General features: G+C 40.0%; 2 protein-coding genes, 10 non-coding genes and 1 pseudogene across 13 annotated transcripts in view; 11 read left to right on the forward strand and 2 right to left on the reverse strand.

The window, feature by feature from the left end:
• Positions 1-2570, forward strand: part of SERPINC1 (serpin family C member 1) — a 36631-nt gene extending 34061 nt beyond the window's left edge. The window contains exon 7 of the mRNA XM_049715833.1: positions 2443-2570. Within this exon, the coding sequence (XP_049571790.1) occupies positions 2443-2478 (36 nt within the window). The 3' untranslated portion in view covers positions 2479-2570. The remainder of the gene's footprint in view (positions 1-2442) is intronic.
• ZBTB37 (zinc finger and BTB domain containing 37) overlaps positions 1-4524 on the reverse strand; it is a 28192-nt gene extending 23668 nt beyond the window's left edge. Inside the window, exons 1-3 of one of the 2 annotated variants that reach the window (XM_033428108.2) lie at positions 4389-4524; positions 2367-3323; positions 807-906 (exon numbers count right to left, since the gene is read on the reverse strand). In XM_033428108.2, the coding sequence (XP_033283999.1) occupies positions 807-906; positions 2367-3289 (1023 nt within the window). In that variant the 5' untranslated portion in view covers positions 3290-3323; positions 4389-4524. Of the gene's footprint in view, positions 1-806; positions 907-2366; positions 3327-4388 lie in introns of both variants that reach the window. The other variant, XM_033428107.2, reaches the window with a different exon arrangement.
• A 1255-nt stretch (positions 4525-5779) lies between these two features.
• LOC117201316 (small nucleolar RNA SNORD74) lies at positions 5780-5859 on the forward strand. Its single transcript, XR_004483322.1, has one exon. It is a non-coding gene; the product is annotated as a small nucleolar RNA SNORD74 (small nucleolar RNA).
• A 383-nt stretch (positions 5860-6242) lies between these two features.
• Positions 6243-6304, forward strand: LOC117201325 (small nucleolar RNA SNORD75). The gene has a single exon (XR_004483330.1). It is a non-coding gene; the product is annotated as a small nucleolar RNA SNORD75 (small nucleolar RNA).
• A 164-nt stretch (positions 6305-6468) lies between these two features.
• On the forward strand, positions 6469-6550 carry LOC117201312 (small nucleolar RNA SNORD24). Its single transcript, XR_004483318.1, has one exon. It is a non-coding gene; the product is annotated as a small nucleolar RNA SNORD24 (small nucleolar RNA).
• A 292-nt stretch (positions 6551-6842) lies between these two features.
• On the forward strand, positions 6843-6912 carry LOC117201323 (small nucleolar RNA SNORD77). Its single transcript, XR_004483328.1, has one exon. It is a non-coding gene; the product is annotated as a small nucleolar RNA SNORD77 (small nucleolar RNA).
• A 306-nt stretch (positions 6913-7218) lies between these two features.
• On the forward strand, positions 7219-7279 carry LOC117201317 (small nucleolar RNA SNORD44). Its single transcript, XR_004483323.1, has one exon. It is a non-coding gene; the product is annotated as a small nucleolar RNA SNORD44 (small nucleolar RNA).
• A 245-nt stretch (positions 7280-7524) lies between these two features.
• On the forward strand, positions 7525-7589 carry LOC117201324 (small nucleolar RNA SNORD78). The gene has a single exon (XR_004483329.1). It is a non-coding gene; the product is annotated as a small nucleolar RNA SNORD78 (small nucleolar RNA).
• Positions 7590-7947: 358 nt separating this feature from the next.
• Positions 7948-8031, forward strand: LOC117201314 (small nucleolar RNA SNORD79). Its single transcript, XR_004483320.1, has one exon. It is a non-coding gene; the product is annotated as a small nucleolar RNA SNORD79 (small nucleolar RNA).
• A 168-nt stretch (positions 8032-8199) lies between these two features.
• LOC117201318 (small nucleolar RNA snR60/Z15/Z230/Z193/J17) lies at positions 8200-8280 on the forward strand. The gene has a single exon (XR_004483324.1). It is a non-coding gene; the product is annotated as a small nucleolar RNA snR60/Z15/Z230/Z193/J17 (small nucleolar RNA).
• Positions 8281-8907: 627 nt separating this feature from the next.
• On the forward strand, positions 8908-8983 carry LOC117201315 (small nucleolar RNA SNORD47). Its single transcript, XR_004483321.1, has one exon. It is a non-coding gene; the product is annotated as a small nucleolar RNA SNORD47 (small nucleolar RNA).
• A 144-nt stretch (positions 8984-9127) lies between these two features.
• Positions 9128-9205, forward strand: LOC117201313 (small nucleolar RNA SNORD81). Its single transcript, XR_004483319.1, has one exon. It is a non-coding gene; the product is annotated as a small nucleolar RNA SNORD81 (small nucleolar RNA).
• Positions 9206-13004: 3799 nt separating this feature from the next.
• LOC101271844 (ADP-ribosylation factor-like protein 5A) lies at positions 13005-14261 on the reverse strand (annotated as a pseudogene).
• Between the last annotated feature and the right edge of the window lie 1425 nt (positions 14262-15686).

Raw genomic sequence — 15686 nt, forward strand, 5'->3', positions numbered from 1 at the left:
TAACTGCTGTTACTATACTATATACACAATAAACATCTAGTGGTTTAGATAAAAATTAAACAAGATACTATCAGTATAGTGCAGAAGATAAAAAATTAGCTACGCAATCTTAATCCACCAGTGTTTCCTTTTAAAGGGCCACAGTGTTTACAATTTATTGTGTTCTACTTGGTGAGTTCACCAACTTTTTAAAAATCAATCTTCAATGATAAACACCTGTGAGAAAAAACCAAAAATATCAACCAACTACATACTTATACTACTTGCTAAAAAGAGTTGCAAATAAAATAGAAGACATCATTCCTATCCTTTCTAGAACATTTTAGTCTAACAGGACATTTAGGAAGAAAATAAATGAAAGGATACAAGCATACTAAAAAGCAAACAGGACACAAAAATGCATAAGCAATTCATTTACAAATCTACAATACTATATAAACTAATAATTATGTAGTCTTATATCCACACATGTACAAAATCAAACTCTCTCCATCCCAGGTCCTACATTAGCTGCATGTAGTTTTCAGAGGTTATTTTTATTACTCTTAGGACTATAGACTGGCTCCTATAATCAGGAAAGAGTTTCACAATCTTATCCTTTTCTACTTCCCCAAATCTGCTGACACCAAAAGTGTATTTCCTGCATGCTCACAAGAATAAAGAGAAAAGTAATCATATACAGTATTTATTAAACAAGGCCAATGTTACCTCTCCTACATCTTTCCTTTCTTATTCATTATACTATGTTCACACACAGTGGCAATTTCTTCAACCACTGCAGCAGTTCTAAATCCACAACTACATACCTGGGAGCTGGGTTGCTTAGGCTCATCCATTCTCCCAGGAGACTCACTTCTGGCTCTGTGTCTCTCCGTCAAGGGAACAACACTGCCGGAGGGGCTAAATCTGTTGGAAGAAGAGCACAAAGGGGACTAATACAAAAGTAGTGTCAAAAGTAGTGTCAAAATGGTGATGTCTGCCTCCTTTATCCCATAGTCTAGGAAGGTGGAACAAACTGAACAACAGATTTCTAAGAAGTCCTTTCATGGAGCCAATACAGAATCATACATGAAATAAGAAAAGCTTGCCCTAGTAAATTTAAGAAATACAAAATGATGCAGCCAATATGACCTGGTGAATCTAAGGCTAAATATAAACTTCTATCCTTATATAAGTACCAGAAGACCAAAAAAGAAAAAATTAAAACTGGGTCTGTAATTTTGTTTCTTCTATATAACTTTTAGGTTCTTGGTTGATCCTTTCCCCAAGCCCCATGATAATTTTTTATATATTTCAGACTGTTGACGTAGATCATGAAGATCAAAAATCTTTGCATTTAAGCTATTATTTCTGATACAGTTCTAAGATGGGGGGGACAACAGTGCTAACATAGGGTGACAATAAGTATTATGCTCAAGAATATTTTAACTATTAAGGACACAAGAAGGAAAATACTCTAATCAAGACCAACTTAAATGGATACAGTATATACTCTCTGAATTTCTGTGACACACTTGTCTCTCAAGACCAGATGCGAACCAAAATCATAGCTTAGTTATCACTGTTCATACAATTTTAAATTTTTAAGAAAGGAAAAGAATATTACCCATCTTAGTTGGTAATATTTCTTTCAATTGAGACTTTCTTCCAATTTACTTAGATTAAAATTATTGTTATTTCCCCCCAAAGAAATGTTCTAACGACTGCAATGCATCAGAAAGCGAAAAATGGGGCATGGGGCATAGGGCATAGTAGCACTGGTGAAAAAAAGAAACTGTCAGGTTTGTGGTAGCAGCTGTCCTCAATGACAAAACAGAAAAAATATCATCAAATGACAAGTGAAAAAAAAGGAATGAAAAACACCCAAAAAGCTTTTCTTTAGAATTACTGTGATTACACTAAAAAGAACAATCACTGCTGGTACCATATTTCGTCTAATTTGGTAGATGGGGGCAAAGAAAAGTAAACAGTGCTACAAAGGAATGCGAAACTTCCAGAGGCCACCTACCTGTGTGAGAACATACCAAGGAAGGGCAATGCTGTCAGATTCCCAGCTGATGACCAGCTCTCTTCCTGGAATTCCGAAGAAACCCTGGCAATTACTGATCCTAGTGTGACTGCAGATGCTATTCTGATTCATGAAGTGTCTAATTTTACCATAATTCTTACAACACTGTGAATACTTCAGGACTAGGAGCTTCCTGCTTTAAAAAAATTAGACTGCAAGTCTTTTGGCACACTTCCAGTTTCCCCAACACAAACTCTGACTAAGAACATCAAGTAAGGAAGATACTCTTTGTATCACACAGAGGACCTGCTTTAATTATGTCTGCACAACAGCCATTAGATGGGCAAACAAAACTTACCTGTCAATTTCACTGCTTGTTGGCCTAGCCACCTTGGCTCCTGAAGATCCTAACATGTAATTTTCCTGTCCTACAGAACCATGGCCTGTGGTGTCAATCACCATGGCTGTGACTTCCTCTGCACTACTCCCATCTTCTCCGGAAGGCTGATTCTCAGGCCCAAGCCACTCTTCTAGATTTTCAGTTTTGATGTGTACTGCTCCAAGAACTCTAACTTCATCATCACTCCGGGCCCCTCGGTCTGCTACTCCTGTCTCCACGTACCACTGTCCTGCTCGGTTGATCCGAAGAATGGGCTCCCGGCTCTCTACATCAGAACTCTGTTCAATTACCTGAGGGCTGGTGGACTCCTCAGGAGGACTGAGCTCCCTGATATCCAGCACAGCACTAACCTGACCTCGCCGGTTTCCCTTTGGGGTATTATGTCGGGGGCTAAGGGAGCGGTTCAGATTTGGCGTAACTCTGTGAGACTCTGGAGGTCCCTCTGGGTGCTTTGTCCTTGTTTGACTTAATTCAGCTTCAACCTCAGCCACATTGATTTTGAAATGAATGCCCTCCAGGATCTGTGTACATTTGTCTATAATATGCTGCATCTGCAGAAAACTGGCAGCTGTCAGGTAGCTGATGATATCTGCCAGTTGCAGGCATATCCGCCCCGTATAACAGAAAGAAAGGAGCTGTTCAAAAACAGTAGGGTTCTTTATGACTGAAATGGAGACAGTACTCATCTCATTCAAGGACATGTGATCTCGGAAATAGGGGGAGCTGGCAGCCAGTACCACTTTGTGAGCCCGAAAAGCTTGTCCTTGCACGTTGACCACGATGTCACAGAGACGGCCCTGCATGCGCAGCTGGTTTAGATGGCTCAGGACAGAGTTGCTGAAGTCAGGGATCTCCAGTTGTATGTTCCCACTCTTCTCCATGGTCGTGCCTGAGGGTGTAGGCAGGCATTCAACCCTGCTGAAAGAGGAAAGGAACTGTCCTTAGTAATTATAACCAGTCCCCTCAGGCTTTCCAATTCACACCTATTTAAAAATATTATCTGGTAAAATTTCAAAATCTCCAAATAAATAGAGATACTTTCCTTATGTTTAAACATGGAAAAGAAATACCAACAGGTTTAGTAGTTTAGGTTTCACAGCAAGGCACCATTAAAACCAAAAAGTGATTGTTAGACTTCTAAAAATTCAAGGTATGCCCACATTTTCCTTATTAACAAGCTATATAACATCAAAACTGAAGTTCAACAGAATAGAGGGGGTAAAAAAAAGCAGTGTGACAATTTTTATTTACTAAGTGTTAATCATAAGGTATTTGCACACAATATAAAATGCGGTGACAAGTTTTCTTTGGAGAAGGAAAGAAGCTTTTAGAATAAATGTAATTATACACAGGTGGGCTGATTAGATACCCTTAATATTTTACTACTTGATGCATGAGTTATGTTCATTATTTTATAAAGTGACTAATATCCCTCCTGAATATGTCATTATTTCTAAGCTGAAGGGTCAGAGCTCCCCACAGAAAGGCTTTGGGTTTAGGACTTGGAGGTAAACTCTAGGTTATGAGAAACTCCAAGTTGTGTCAGGACTCAAATGCAGAGAACTTGAAGAAGTTCACTCTCAGGATTAGGTAAAGGTAGATAAGTCTGCCTCTATCTAAATTCAAAGTTGGAAATTTCAGGGTGGTAATGATACTTTGATTCTGAAATTTAGTTCCCCAAAGCTGGTGAAAAACAGAGCATTTACCAAGTATGGCCAGTATTTTTACATTAAAAGATTTTTGAAAAGTTGCTGAAACACTAAGCCTGTAACTGCATCCAACAGTCTTCATTGGTTGAGAGTAGTCTGTATAAATCCCATTAGAAAGACACTGACTTGAGCATACACAGTTACCTAAGACCTGAAACTTCAGGAACTTATCTGGACAAGCTCACAGTATTGCCCTGCATTTACCACACACTTATCAGTAAATAGGGAAGTGTATACACTGCTTTCAAGAACCAACTTTAGCCAATCTGACCTTTTTCCAAAGCGTTTTTGTTTGTTTTGAAACTTTTAATCCAATAAGAGCCTCTGTCGATGCCATCATGAATTCAGATGTTTATTTTGGAGCCTACACCAGCGCCTTTTTTGTTTGCTCTTCCCGGCAATTCCCCAGTGAGGAGGAAGCCCCTGGAGTAAGGTCTTTCTCTACCGTCGGCACTGGAGGGGTGAGAGCTGTAAGAGGGAGAATCGGGAACTGCATGGGGTTGGCCACTCCGGTACTTGAGTGGCTTTCGTCCGCGTTAGGAAGCATGGGGAACGGGGAAAAAGCAGAGGGGCGAAATGTCACCGAGGAGCGGGGGCGGAGAGGGCAGCAAGGCGTGCGGCCGGGAAGCGAGCAATCAGGTGAGGGTAGAGGACCGGGAAGGGGGCGGCGCCCCGGGACCCTGTCCAGGCGGTAGGCGTAAGCGGGCGGGGAGCTGCCTAGAGGTGGGTGTGTGTATCTGGGTGTGTCCGGGCTGCCGTTGGGGAGGGGGCTGCCCATCCCGGGGTCCTGAGGGAGGGGCCCACGAGGGGGCGGGTCCGGCAGCTCAGCCCGGCCCGGGGCCAAGCGGGTGGAAGGTCTCCGGGTGCCTTGAGGCGGGGTGGAGGGAGATGGCTGAGCGCCCCAGGAGCAGGCTGCGGCGGAGACCGGGCGAGGCGGCCCCAGTGCAGGGCAGCGGGACTGCTGTGCGGGGCCCGAGCCCAGTCAAGGAGCAGCACCTACCTCCGGGGGTGGAAATGGGCCGGAATGGGCCGGAACACCGTCCCGGAAGTGAAACCCCCCACCCCCTCCCCCGGAGCGGGCGACGTGCCGGAAGGAAATCGCTCACCCTTACACCGCCCCCCTTCCCCCTCCCCAGCGCTTTCCGTCCCTCGCGCCCCCTCCCCTCTCTTCCCCTCCTCCTCAGTCCGTAGGAGGGTGGGGAGCCCTGCATCACGTGGGCGGTCGTGTCCCCGCCCCGGGGCGCGGCCAGGGGGCGGGGCCTAGGGGGCGGGCTTAGAGGACTGGACGGAGGTGCTGCTGAAGGAGGAAGAGAATGAGAGGGGGAGGAGTTGAAGCCGACGCTGGCGGAGAGTCTGCGTCATGACGTCATGGAATAGAATCCTTATATACAGGCGCCTGGACACCATCTCGGTCTTTAGAAGGTACGAGACGGCTCTTGGTATGTGTGTCTTTTGTGTGCTGTTAAGTAAGTTCTTAGCCTGAGAGGCCTCCAGCTCTTGGCAGTTACGATCTTTTTAAGACGGCTGACATTTCTAGGCCAGTCGCAGGCCTTCGCACGGTTCACAAGATGAAGATGGTGGAGGATTGCGAGTTGGGTGCGGGCGCGACCTAATTACACTCCTCGGGTTGTTGGGCCGAACTGCGGAAAAACGCGGGCTCGCGGGCTCTGCCTCTGATGAAGCCTGTGTTGGTAGGGACATCTGAGACTGTTGATGAATGCCAACGGCTCTGATGGCGGCGCGTGCCGAGTCACCGAGTGGGTCTTTGTTAAAGACTTCGGCCCGAGTCTCCTTCAGCCACTTGCTCTCAGGAAGGCCACGTGGTTCTCTAAAGGCTGCATTCCGCACTGCACCATTATTTCCGTCAGTGGTTCTTAATCGTAATTATGTGGAATGCTCTCGCGCAATTATGGGTGGTGGAAACGACTTGCTTACATGGTATGGAAACGACGTAAGGTTTAAACTTAGGTTTAAAACAAAATTAATTTTTTAAATACCTAATCTTTCCTAGGAACGGTGCCAGGCATGAATGCAATGTGGCTTTTGATGGCTTCTGGTGGACGGGTAAGTAACGGCTAACTACAGTGGGAAGAATGAAATCTGCTTAGATGTGGTCTTTATGCTAAGCCTGTGATGTTTTAAGAGTAGTGGGCAGAAGGGATTTCTGAAAAATTCTATTCTGAGGCTTAACTGCTTAACGACATTAGCGATTAACTTAGCAGCACAGCATGTTTTATTGGATTATTCTTTGTCTATTTTCTAGTTGTGTACCAAAGGAATGAGAACCGCTGCTGGGGTGAGTTACTGAGATTCCCTGAAAAAGGGAAGTTAGATTGAAAGTCCAGTGAATGTGCCACAATGATGACAGTTTATTTGCTACTCTTGACTGTGAGGGTGACGAGAATTATTACCACCATTATGCTAACTGAGGCACACAAAATGGTGGTTTAGAGAACATAGAGATTGCACCCAAGTTTATATGAAACTGTTTTCTTCCCAGGTCTTAAAGCACAAGCTTAATGCTGTATCCATGGGCAAACAGGTGAGAAACCTTTTTTATAGTCCATGTTTATCTAGTACTTTGAATTCTTTTCTTTTTATAAGGGGTTACAAATTGCCAAGTCAATGTTGGTGCTTATATTAGGGTTTTCCTCACCTTTTTTTCAAACTTAAATTGCTGCACTCTAGTTTTATATTTAGTATGAGGGGGAATCTGAAGAAACAGACGCTATGATGGTTGCATAGTTCAACAGACTGAATCATGAAAAAGATAATACCATTTGTTTGTTGTATCTGAGTTAGTAAAACTTTTGCTGATAGTGTAAGTAAAATACCACTACTAACTAGTTTTTCTTTTTGTAGGCACTATGCAGGAAGTTAAGCACTATGTAGGCACTAAGCTGAAAGTTCAAGGGGTAAGTGAAATTGTAACTGAACTAAACATTGGTGACAGGGCAAGCATGACAAAGAATGCCACTAATGGCTTTTTAGGGTTGCCTTCTAATGCACAGGAAGCAGTCTTCCCATAAAGTGCTTGAACAGTGTGCTGAATACATTAAATAAAAGCCAGATCCTTGTACTGTCTTAATTTGTGAGAGCAGCCTGTGTGATGATAAGCAAATACTGACTGAACATGAAGGTCTTAATTAGCTCTATCTGATTTCAGGCACTTTTTAGATTTGTGGGGAGAAAATTGATTTGGCTGTTATAAAACCACTCGCATTTCTTAGGTGGACTTGAATCCTTGACCTGTCCGGGCCAACTTTTTGGTAAGCATTAATGTTAAAAACAATTTAGTAACCTCAACTGTTAACTGAGAATGCTGATAAAGTGGAATGCTTAACTACCAAGCTAATTTCCTATGTCTGGTTTGCAAGTGCATGTTGAGCATGCTCTGAACAGGGTTTTTGTAATGATGTTGAGCAAATGTCTGACCTGAAATGAGCATGTAGACAAATCTAACACTGAAGAACCCTGTGACAAATGTGAGAAGAATTTAACAATAAGATTGAAATTTTTAATGAAAGGTGTATCATTTCTCTCATAGATCCTGGGTACACTTTTTATCTATGGCTTGCTTGGGGTAAGACATGAAAACAGTTCTTTGGCTCCTGGCATTTGGGTTTATATTCCGAAAATGTGCTGGTCTTAGTAGTTGTTGACCTATGTTAGTGTTTTCTGGTGTTGGACCGTTGAGAAATAAACAGGCTTTAGTGTTAAGCTGTTGTGAAGTGTGTTTAAAGAAATACTTCTTTGCAGGTGCAAATTTTGGAGATCTTTTATATAAAGGTATGTATGTTTTATCAGTCTTATCTAGTTACTGAGCAAGATGCTGTTAGTGATGATTTTTTAAAAATTAAACAGATGGGAATCTCTCTGACAAAGAATGAAGATTTTTAAATACTGAAACGGTATCTGGAAAATTTTTGAAATCTACCTATTAACTACCTATTCAGTTTGATTAAATTTCATTAAATTTTTGCAGGTGACAAGAGAGGTACTGGCTACAACGCAGGGAGCAAGACCTTTTAAGCAAAGGTATAGAAGTCTCAAGTTTGGTTTCTGTGTTTTGTGGTATAAAGCCGATACAATGATGATAACATAGTTCAGCAGACTAACAGTGATGAGCAAATACTGTCTTTCGCTCCTATCTGATGTATCTGGCTGCAACAATTCTGTTTATATACCCATGAAAGTGGAAACCAGCCACTGTCTCACAGAAATATTCAGGGATTTGGATAAGTGTAATGCAGATGCATGCAGATGTTCTGTACTGTTAATTTCAGGGTTAGGAATTTACATTCTGGATAAGAACAGGCTAACGTGAGGAAATTTTTATGGCATATACTATAGATTACACCAGAATGAATAATTTAGCGGATTATTTTTGATAGTCATTTCTCAGAGCAGTTTTAGATTCATAGCAAAATTGAACAGTAGGTTCCCATATAGCATCCTCCCCATCATCATCTACCACCGGAATGGGACTTAAAATTTTGAACCTATGTTGACACATTTTTTCACCCAGAGTCCAGTAGTACGTTGGGGTTCACTCATGGTGTTGTACATTCTCTGCGTTTGGACAAATGTATTGTGACAAAGATCTACCTTGCACAGAATAGGTTCACTGCCCTAGAATTCTTTGAAAAATTTAAAAATCGGCTACAAAAAATGGGAGAAAGGGCAAATTTTAAACAAGGCTTTTATTTTTCATTTTCAAACAGGCACATGTGTTACCCTGAAGATTTCAAGGTCAGTCAGTCTATGGTATATATGGTGAGTTAGAATGTAACCAGTGATGTGATGATTCTGCCAAATGAATAGAATGATATCACTGTAAAACCGTTCCATTTTGATTCTGAGGTTACTTTATCAACAAGTATCACAAGTTTTTTCCCTTCTACTGTGATTTGACATATATGGTCTTTATTTTTCAGGGCATTTATGACAGCAGTCATGCATCTTAACGGTTGACAGGTGAGGCTTGAAAATATCAGTACTGTTCTGTTCCAGAATACATGATGATCTCACCCCAACTTGAACTCTCTCACTGATTGCTTGATGATGTTCAAAGATCTGATAATTCTGTGTATCCCAAATGCAATTAGAATTGGCATGGAAATGGGACTTAAAAATGGTTTCTCTGTTCTTGCAGGCAGCTGGATGGATGCTCATGGGATAGGAGAGGAAACAACTTTCAATTTTTTTTAAAGCCTATTGTATTTATTGGCCATGCTGTACACCATGTGGCTTGTAGGATCTTAGTTCCCCCACCAGGGATTGTACCTGTGCCCCCTGCAGTGGAAGCGCAGAGCCCTAACCACTGGACCACCAGGGAATTCTCCAACTTTGAATTTTAATAAATATTTATGAACCATCTGAAGTGTGCTCATTTCAATTTAATGAGATGAACGAAGGGAAATAGGACATTTTTGTAATTGACCCAACGGCATATTTTTTGCAGAAATTTTCTGTGATTTAATGTGAAGTGCCTGGGTCAGTTTGTCACAGTTGAAAACCAACCATTGGAATTGTAGCCTGAGGCTGGAAAAGTGAAAGATGAGCTTGAACCACCTTTGTGCTGTGCAAGAAAGTTCCGTAGGAATGAAAATGTTGAAAGAACACAGGAACTTTAATGATCCTTAATTTCCAAAATGGGCAATTAAGTCATTAAAATACATTGTTGAAAATTGCAGAGGAAAGCAGAAGCTCTTAATGTTAAGTGATAGGAGTGCAGAAACTGGGAAAAATCTCCATTTGCTGTAGTAAGCACCAGGGTGATTGGGTCTGGCAAGTGTTGATGCGGAAATTGGTGTAGGAATTGGTTTCAGTGCTATCTAGAAGATGCATATTGAAAAACCTAGAACAGTGAGATCTTTAAGAATGAGATCAGTAATACTGTGGTTATAATGTCCTTCAGAAAATGGGTACTTGTTCTGCAAATTTCTGGGAGGGGGGGAATGTTTGTTCAAGTTAACGAGAAAATTAGTGAACTAGTGAGTTGCTGGTTAGTTCCTATACCAAGGAAACCATTAGCTCTGGGAACACCTAAAAAGTAAATACCTGCCAGTCAAATTTCAGCTTGCTTTCTAATTTGGCATTTGAGTGTGTAGGAACATTAAATTGGGGTTTTAAGTCTTAGTTGCATGCCAAAACGTTTACTTCAAACTCCCACTGACTGAAACACTATTCTAAAAACTAGTCAAAACACCAGTTTATATAAAAGCAAGTTGACAAGATTTTTTTTGGCTGCGCTGTGAGACGTGGGATCTCTGTTGCCCCTGAGATTGAATCCGGGCCACAGCAGTGAATGCACCTAATCCTAACCACCAGACCACCAGGAAACTCCCTGCAAGTTGACCAAATATTAAAGTGTTAGTTACCCCTTGGTATCTGGGGGGTTGGTTCCAGGTCCCCCTGTGGATACCAAAATCCATGGATGCTCGGGTCTCTTAGAGGTATAGTACTATAGTGGGCCTACTGATCTCCCATGCCTGCTTGGATTATTTCATATTAGAAAATTTCTGTCAACATTGTATGTGCTATTACTCATCAAAATTCTGAATGAAATCTAAAAGAAGAGTAGCTATTTCTTGAATATTCTAAAACATGACAGTTTGGATTAGCCTGCAGCTTTTCAAGGCATAAAAGATATATAAAAAGTATCCAAAAATATGTTTTAAAACAAGGGTAAGGTAGTGTAACAAAAATACCTTCAACTTTAAGATACTGGGAAAAAACCCTAAGCAAACAAAGGGTATGTTGGGCCAAGTTACTTAGTAAAAATACAGCATGTTGATCAGTTTTAAACCAAATCCTTAAAAGTATTTAGTAGTGTAAGAAGATAAAACTTAGAAACAAAAAAACCCTCAAACTATTCCAACTTCTAAGCAATAAAATTTCAAATTAAATTATCTTCATTGCTTAGAAAATAGGCTTTTATCTCAAGTTCACTTTAAATGCTTGACATATAATTAAATACCCAGGAAGACTCTTTGCTAAATTTGATAATATATGGCGATAATTCTCTGGGATGACATTTCACACAATGGTTTTCAATTAATGCTGAAAAAAAAATCCCTTGATAACTTTTATCACAACGACTGGCTGATTAGTGGATTTACACTTAATAGGCACACCTTGGAAATAATTGTGAGTTCAGTTCCAGACCATCACAATAAAGCAAGTCACAGAATTGCTTTCCCAGTACATGTAAAAGTTATGTGTACACTATAGTCTAAGTGTGCAATAGCATTATATCTTTAAAAAAGATGTACATTAAAAAAAGAAGTATAGTAGATTTTAATATTGTGTTAAACATACTTTAAAAATATTTGACTGCTGGGAATTCCCTGGCAGTCCAGTGGTTAGGACTTGACACTTTCACTGCCGTGGCCCCAGTTCAGGGATTGAACCGGGGAACTAAGATCCCGTGAGCCACGAGGCGCAGCCGAAATGAAACAAAACTTGACTGCTAAAAGATACTAACCATCTCAGCCTTCAATGAGTCATAGTAGTAACATCAAAGATCACTGATGACAGATCCCCAATGCAAATATAATAATGAAAAAGCTTTAAATATTGCAAGAATTACCAAAATGTGACACTGAGACATGAAGTGAGTAAATGCTATTGGAAAAATGGAGTGGATAGACTTGCTAGACTCGGGGTTGCCATAAAACAAAAAATGCATTATCTGTAAAGCACAATAAAAAAAAAAGCTAAGTGCAATAAAAGATGTGCCTGTACTCAGTAACTTACATGGCATAAGGTCCAACAAAGGGAAGAATGTGATAATTGCTCAATGTGTAATTCTGCCTATTTGTACTACTAAGCCAAGACTTTGATAGATAATCCACTCATTTGGATTACATGTTTCTATGTATGTGATTTGATCAACCAAAAAATTAGGTACAAAATGTCAAGCTTTTTCCTTTTTTTCTTTAAAGGGCAGCTCAATGGTTTGGGGTTGGTTAGTACAATACAGAGAATACAGAGGATACTTGTAAAATGTCTCTAACACCAATGCCAGTACTCATAAGTAAGGATATTATTAATTTTTGTGTTATTCACTTTTCTTTAGAACATAAAGTCATTAACTTGAACTTGCTGTATACACACAATACATACACAACCTTATGCAAAATACTTTTCATAAGTAACATTACATTTTAAAATATTGGAAACCGAATATCTGTGATCTGCATTTTGACTTAGTGGGAAAAGAAGAGAACATTCAACTAGGGAGGATTATACTGATAATAAGACTCAAAGTTAAAAGTGTCTTCCTCTCCCCCTCTCCCTTTGTACTTAACACAGCTTATACAATGTCCTGAGAGATTCATTATGAGAAAAATGTCCATCACAGCTTTAAAACCTTGCTTTGGAAGGAACTAATGAGAAAGCAGATTGGAAGGTGAGACTTCATCTTTGTTTTCAAAGAAGTGGTCTTAATTTTTCTTCTTATAGAAAAAGTTTAAATCGGTTCATTGTAAATATATATAAACTATTAATTTTTGCAGTTTTCAATTATACAAAAGCTACGAGAAGAGGGCAGTAGAGATCATCTAATCTTAAATCATGATGTCATCCATTCAAGTCCTTGGCATAATCCCTGGTCAGTAAGAGCACAGAATACCTGTATATGCCACAAATGATCTTTAATATATATCAGAAATTATTTTCAAAAACTGGGAGATTTCTACTATAGCCATGCATTCTTTTTTTTTTTTTTTAACATCTTTATTGGGGTATAATTGCTTTACAATGGTGTGTTAGTTTCTGCTTTATAACAAAGTGAATCAGTCATACATAAACATATGTTCCCATATGTCTTCCCTCTTGCGTCTCCCTCCCTCCCACCCTCCCTATCCCACCCCTCCAGGCTGTCACAAAGCACCAAGCCAATATCCCTGTGCCATGCGGCTGCTTCCCACTATCTACCTACCTTACTACGTTTGTTAGTGTGTATATGTCCATGACTCTCTCTCGCTTTGGCACAGCTCACCCTTCCCCCTCCCCATAACCTCAAGTCCGTTCTCTAGGAGGTCTGCGTCTTTATTCCTGCTTTACCCCTAGGTTCTTCATGACATTTTTTTTTTCTTAAATTCCATATATATGTGTAAGCATATGGTATTTGTCTTTTTCTTTCTGACTTACTTCACTCTGTATGACAGACTCTAGGTCTATCCACCTCATTACAAATAGCTCAATTTTGTTTCTTTTTATGGCGGAGTAATATTCCATTGTATATATGTGCCACATCTTCTTTATCCATTCATCCGATGATGGGCACTTAGGTTGTTTCCATCTCCGTAGCCATGCATTCTTTAACATCTTGTTCATTAGCAAAAATCAGCAATGTAGCTTTCCTTAGGTCTTCATGGGCTAACATTTTATAGAGTTCCTCAGTTACAGCAATCCTTTCTCTGTCTGTACTGTCCACAACAGTTATTACAAACTCTGTTAGTGTAAGAAGTGTTCCAGGAAGAACGAAGAGACTCTTGGCCACCAGTATCCCACATTATGAAATGTGTATTATTAATCACTATTTCTTCTACATTGCTTCCTATTGTAAGGGATGCATGTACAACTTCATTCACAGAAAACTGGTAAAGGATGGTAGTTCTCTCTGCATTATGCAGTCCAACAATGATAAGTATGTGCTCCTGGTGGTTGAACAGTCTCCCTATCCTGGTGAAGAGAATACACGTTCTTAGGCAGCAGGCCCCCTCCAGCCACCAGGGCCACCTGGCCTCTCCCACTCAGGCAGAAGGGAAGGCAGAGATGCGCCAGAGCCTCAGCCTCTTCCTTGGAACTGGAGAGAGACCAAAGCCCAGGCCACAGATACTGGCAGATACTTTCTCAAAAAACAAATGAGTTTGGGAAAAAATCTGATGGTATTAGTTGTCAAAGATAAAATTCAAGCTTTCAAATGAAAATTACAATTTTGGAAAGCTTGTATCTGTCACTGTGCACTTATACCTCCATACTTAAAGACTTAGGATGAGATCAGTCATGATGTTAATCAATGTGATTTTTTAGATATTGTTTAATGAAATTTGTCAACACCTGGACGATCTGCATAATTCAGTGATCCAATATTTTTCAAATGATCAATGTGCAGTGTTACAAAACCAGGCATAACACAGTTGTATTCAAAATATAAGACAGACCAATGGATTTTAGAAAAATTTACCAATATGATTGCAGATTACACATTGCAACTAACCTTTAAGAAACCTGTTCAAGTTTTGGTGTAGTATCAAAGAAGAATATCCATAATTTTCAGAGAAGGCTATTAAAATACTCCTCGCTCTTCTAACTTCATATTTATGTGAGACCAAATTTTCTTCAGCTATTTCAACCAAAACAACATATCACAACAGATGGAATGCAGAATCAGATATGAGAATCCAGTATCTTTTGTTAAACCAGAAATCAAAAAGATCTGCAGAAACAATGTCACTCTTCTCACTGATTTTTGTTTGGGAAAATAATTAATTTAAAAATAAAAATGTACTATTTTTGCTAGCATGTAATGGGTTAAATCTTAATCTTAAATCTTAATTCCTGCTACAATAAAAGAGCTATATAGAACTCTTTGGGATCCTCAATAATTTTTAGAGTGTAAGTAGTCCTGAGACCAAAATGTTTGAGAACTGCTATTCTAGGTAAAGATACAGGAGCCTAAAGAGGTTAAATGACTGGGCCAAGGTTGCATAACTAGAGAGTGTTAAAGCCAGGAATTAAATCCAGTTATGTCCAACTCAAGTTCTTTCTACTAAGTCCATCGTCTTAAAACACAGAAGACTGACTTAGAAGTGCACTTAATGTATGCCTTACATATGCAATTATTATACAGGTATCCCATCTAATATTTTTATTGTGTACTGGTTATTTCTCATGTCATGAAATAACTCACTTTCCATGAAACAAGAAAAAAGTATCCTTAAGGCAGCATCTTTAGGGTGAGTTAGGCTTAACAAAAAATCAGCAGCAAGGAATGTGATCAGTGTCACAGTTCTGGTTCTTCAGAGAGGGGAACTCTGGGAAAAGACAGTGCAGCTGTATAGATGCATTGTTTTATTCCGCCAAAGCCCATGAGCATAAAATGACATAAAAGCCAAAGCCCACGAGCATAAAACGTCACAATCATCTAACACATCTCTTCCCAACAAGGAGAAATTGCTCATAAGACAAAGCTCGCTTGAAGCCACTAATAACTATCGATATTGTAGCTGGCAGTTGCTTACTTTGTTTTTAAAACTTGCAACATAGAATAAATCTAAATTCCCTAGGAGGCTGGGGAGATTGGACTTGGAACTGAAACCTGGCTTACAGTTTACAATTAGTTTGTGTGTTCCAAAACTCTGGTTGTGTTGTTTCCAACTTTTATCAGTAACTAGGTTCTTTATTTTTGAGAAAATATTTAATTAATGGGAATTCCCTGGCAGTCCAGTGGTTAGGACTCCACGCTTTTACTTCTGAGGGCCTGGGTTCAATCCCTGGTCAGGGAACTAAGATCCCGCAAGCTGCGTGGTGTGGCCAAAAAAAAAAAAATAAAAAA

Source organism: Orcinus orca, chromosome 1, assembly GCF_937001465.1.
Source record: "Orcinus orca chromosome 1, mOrcOrc1.1, whole genome shotgun sequence".
In the NCBI taxonomy this organism is placed as follows: domain Eukaryota; kingdom Metazoa; phylum Chordata; class Mammalia; order Artiodactyla; family Delphinidae; genus Orcinus; species Orcinus orca.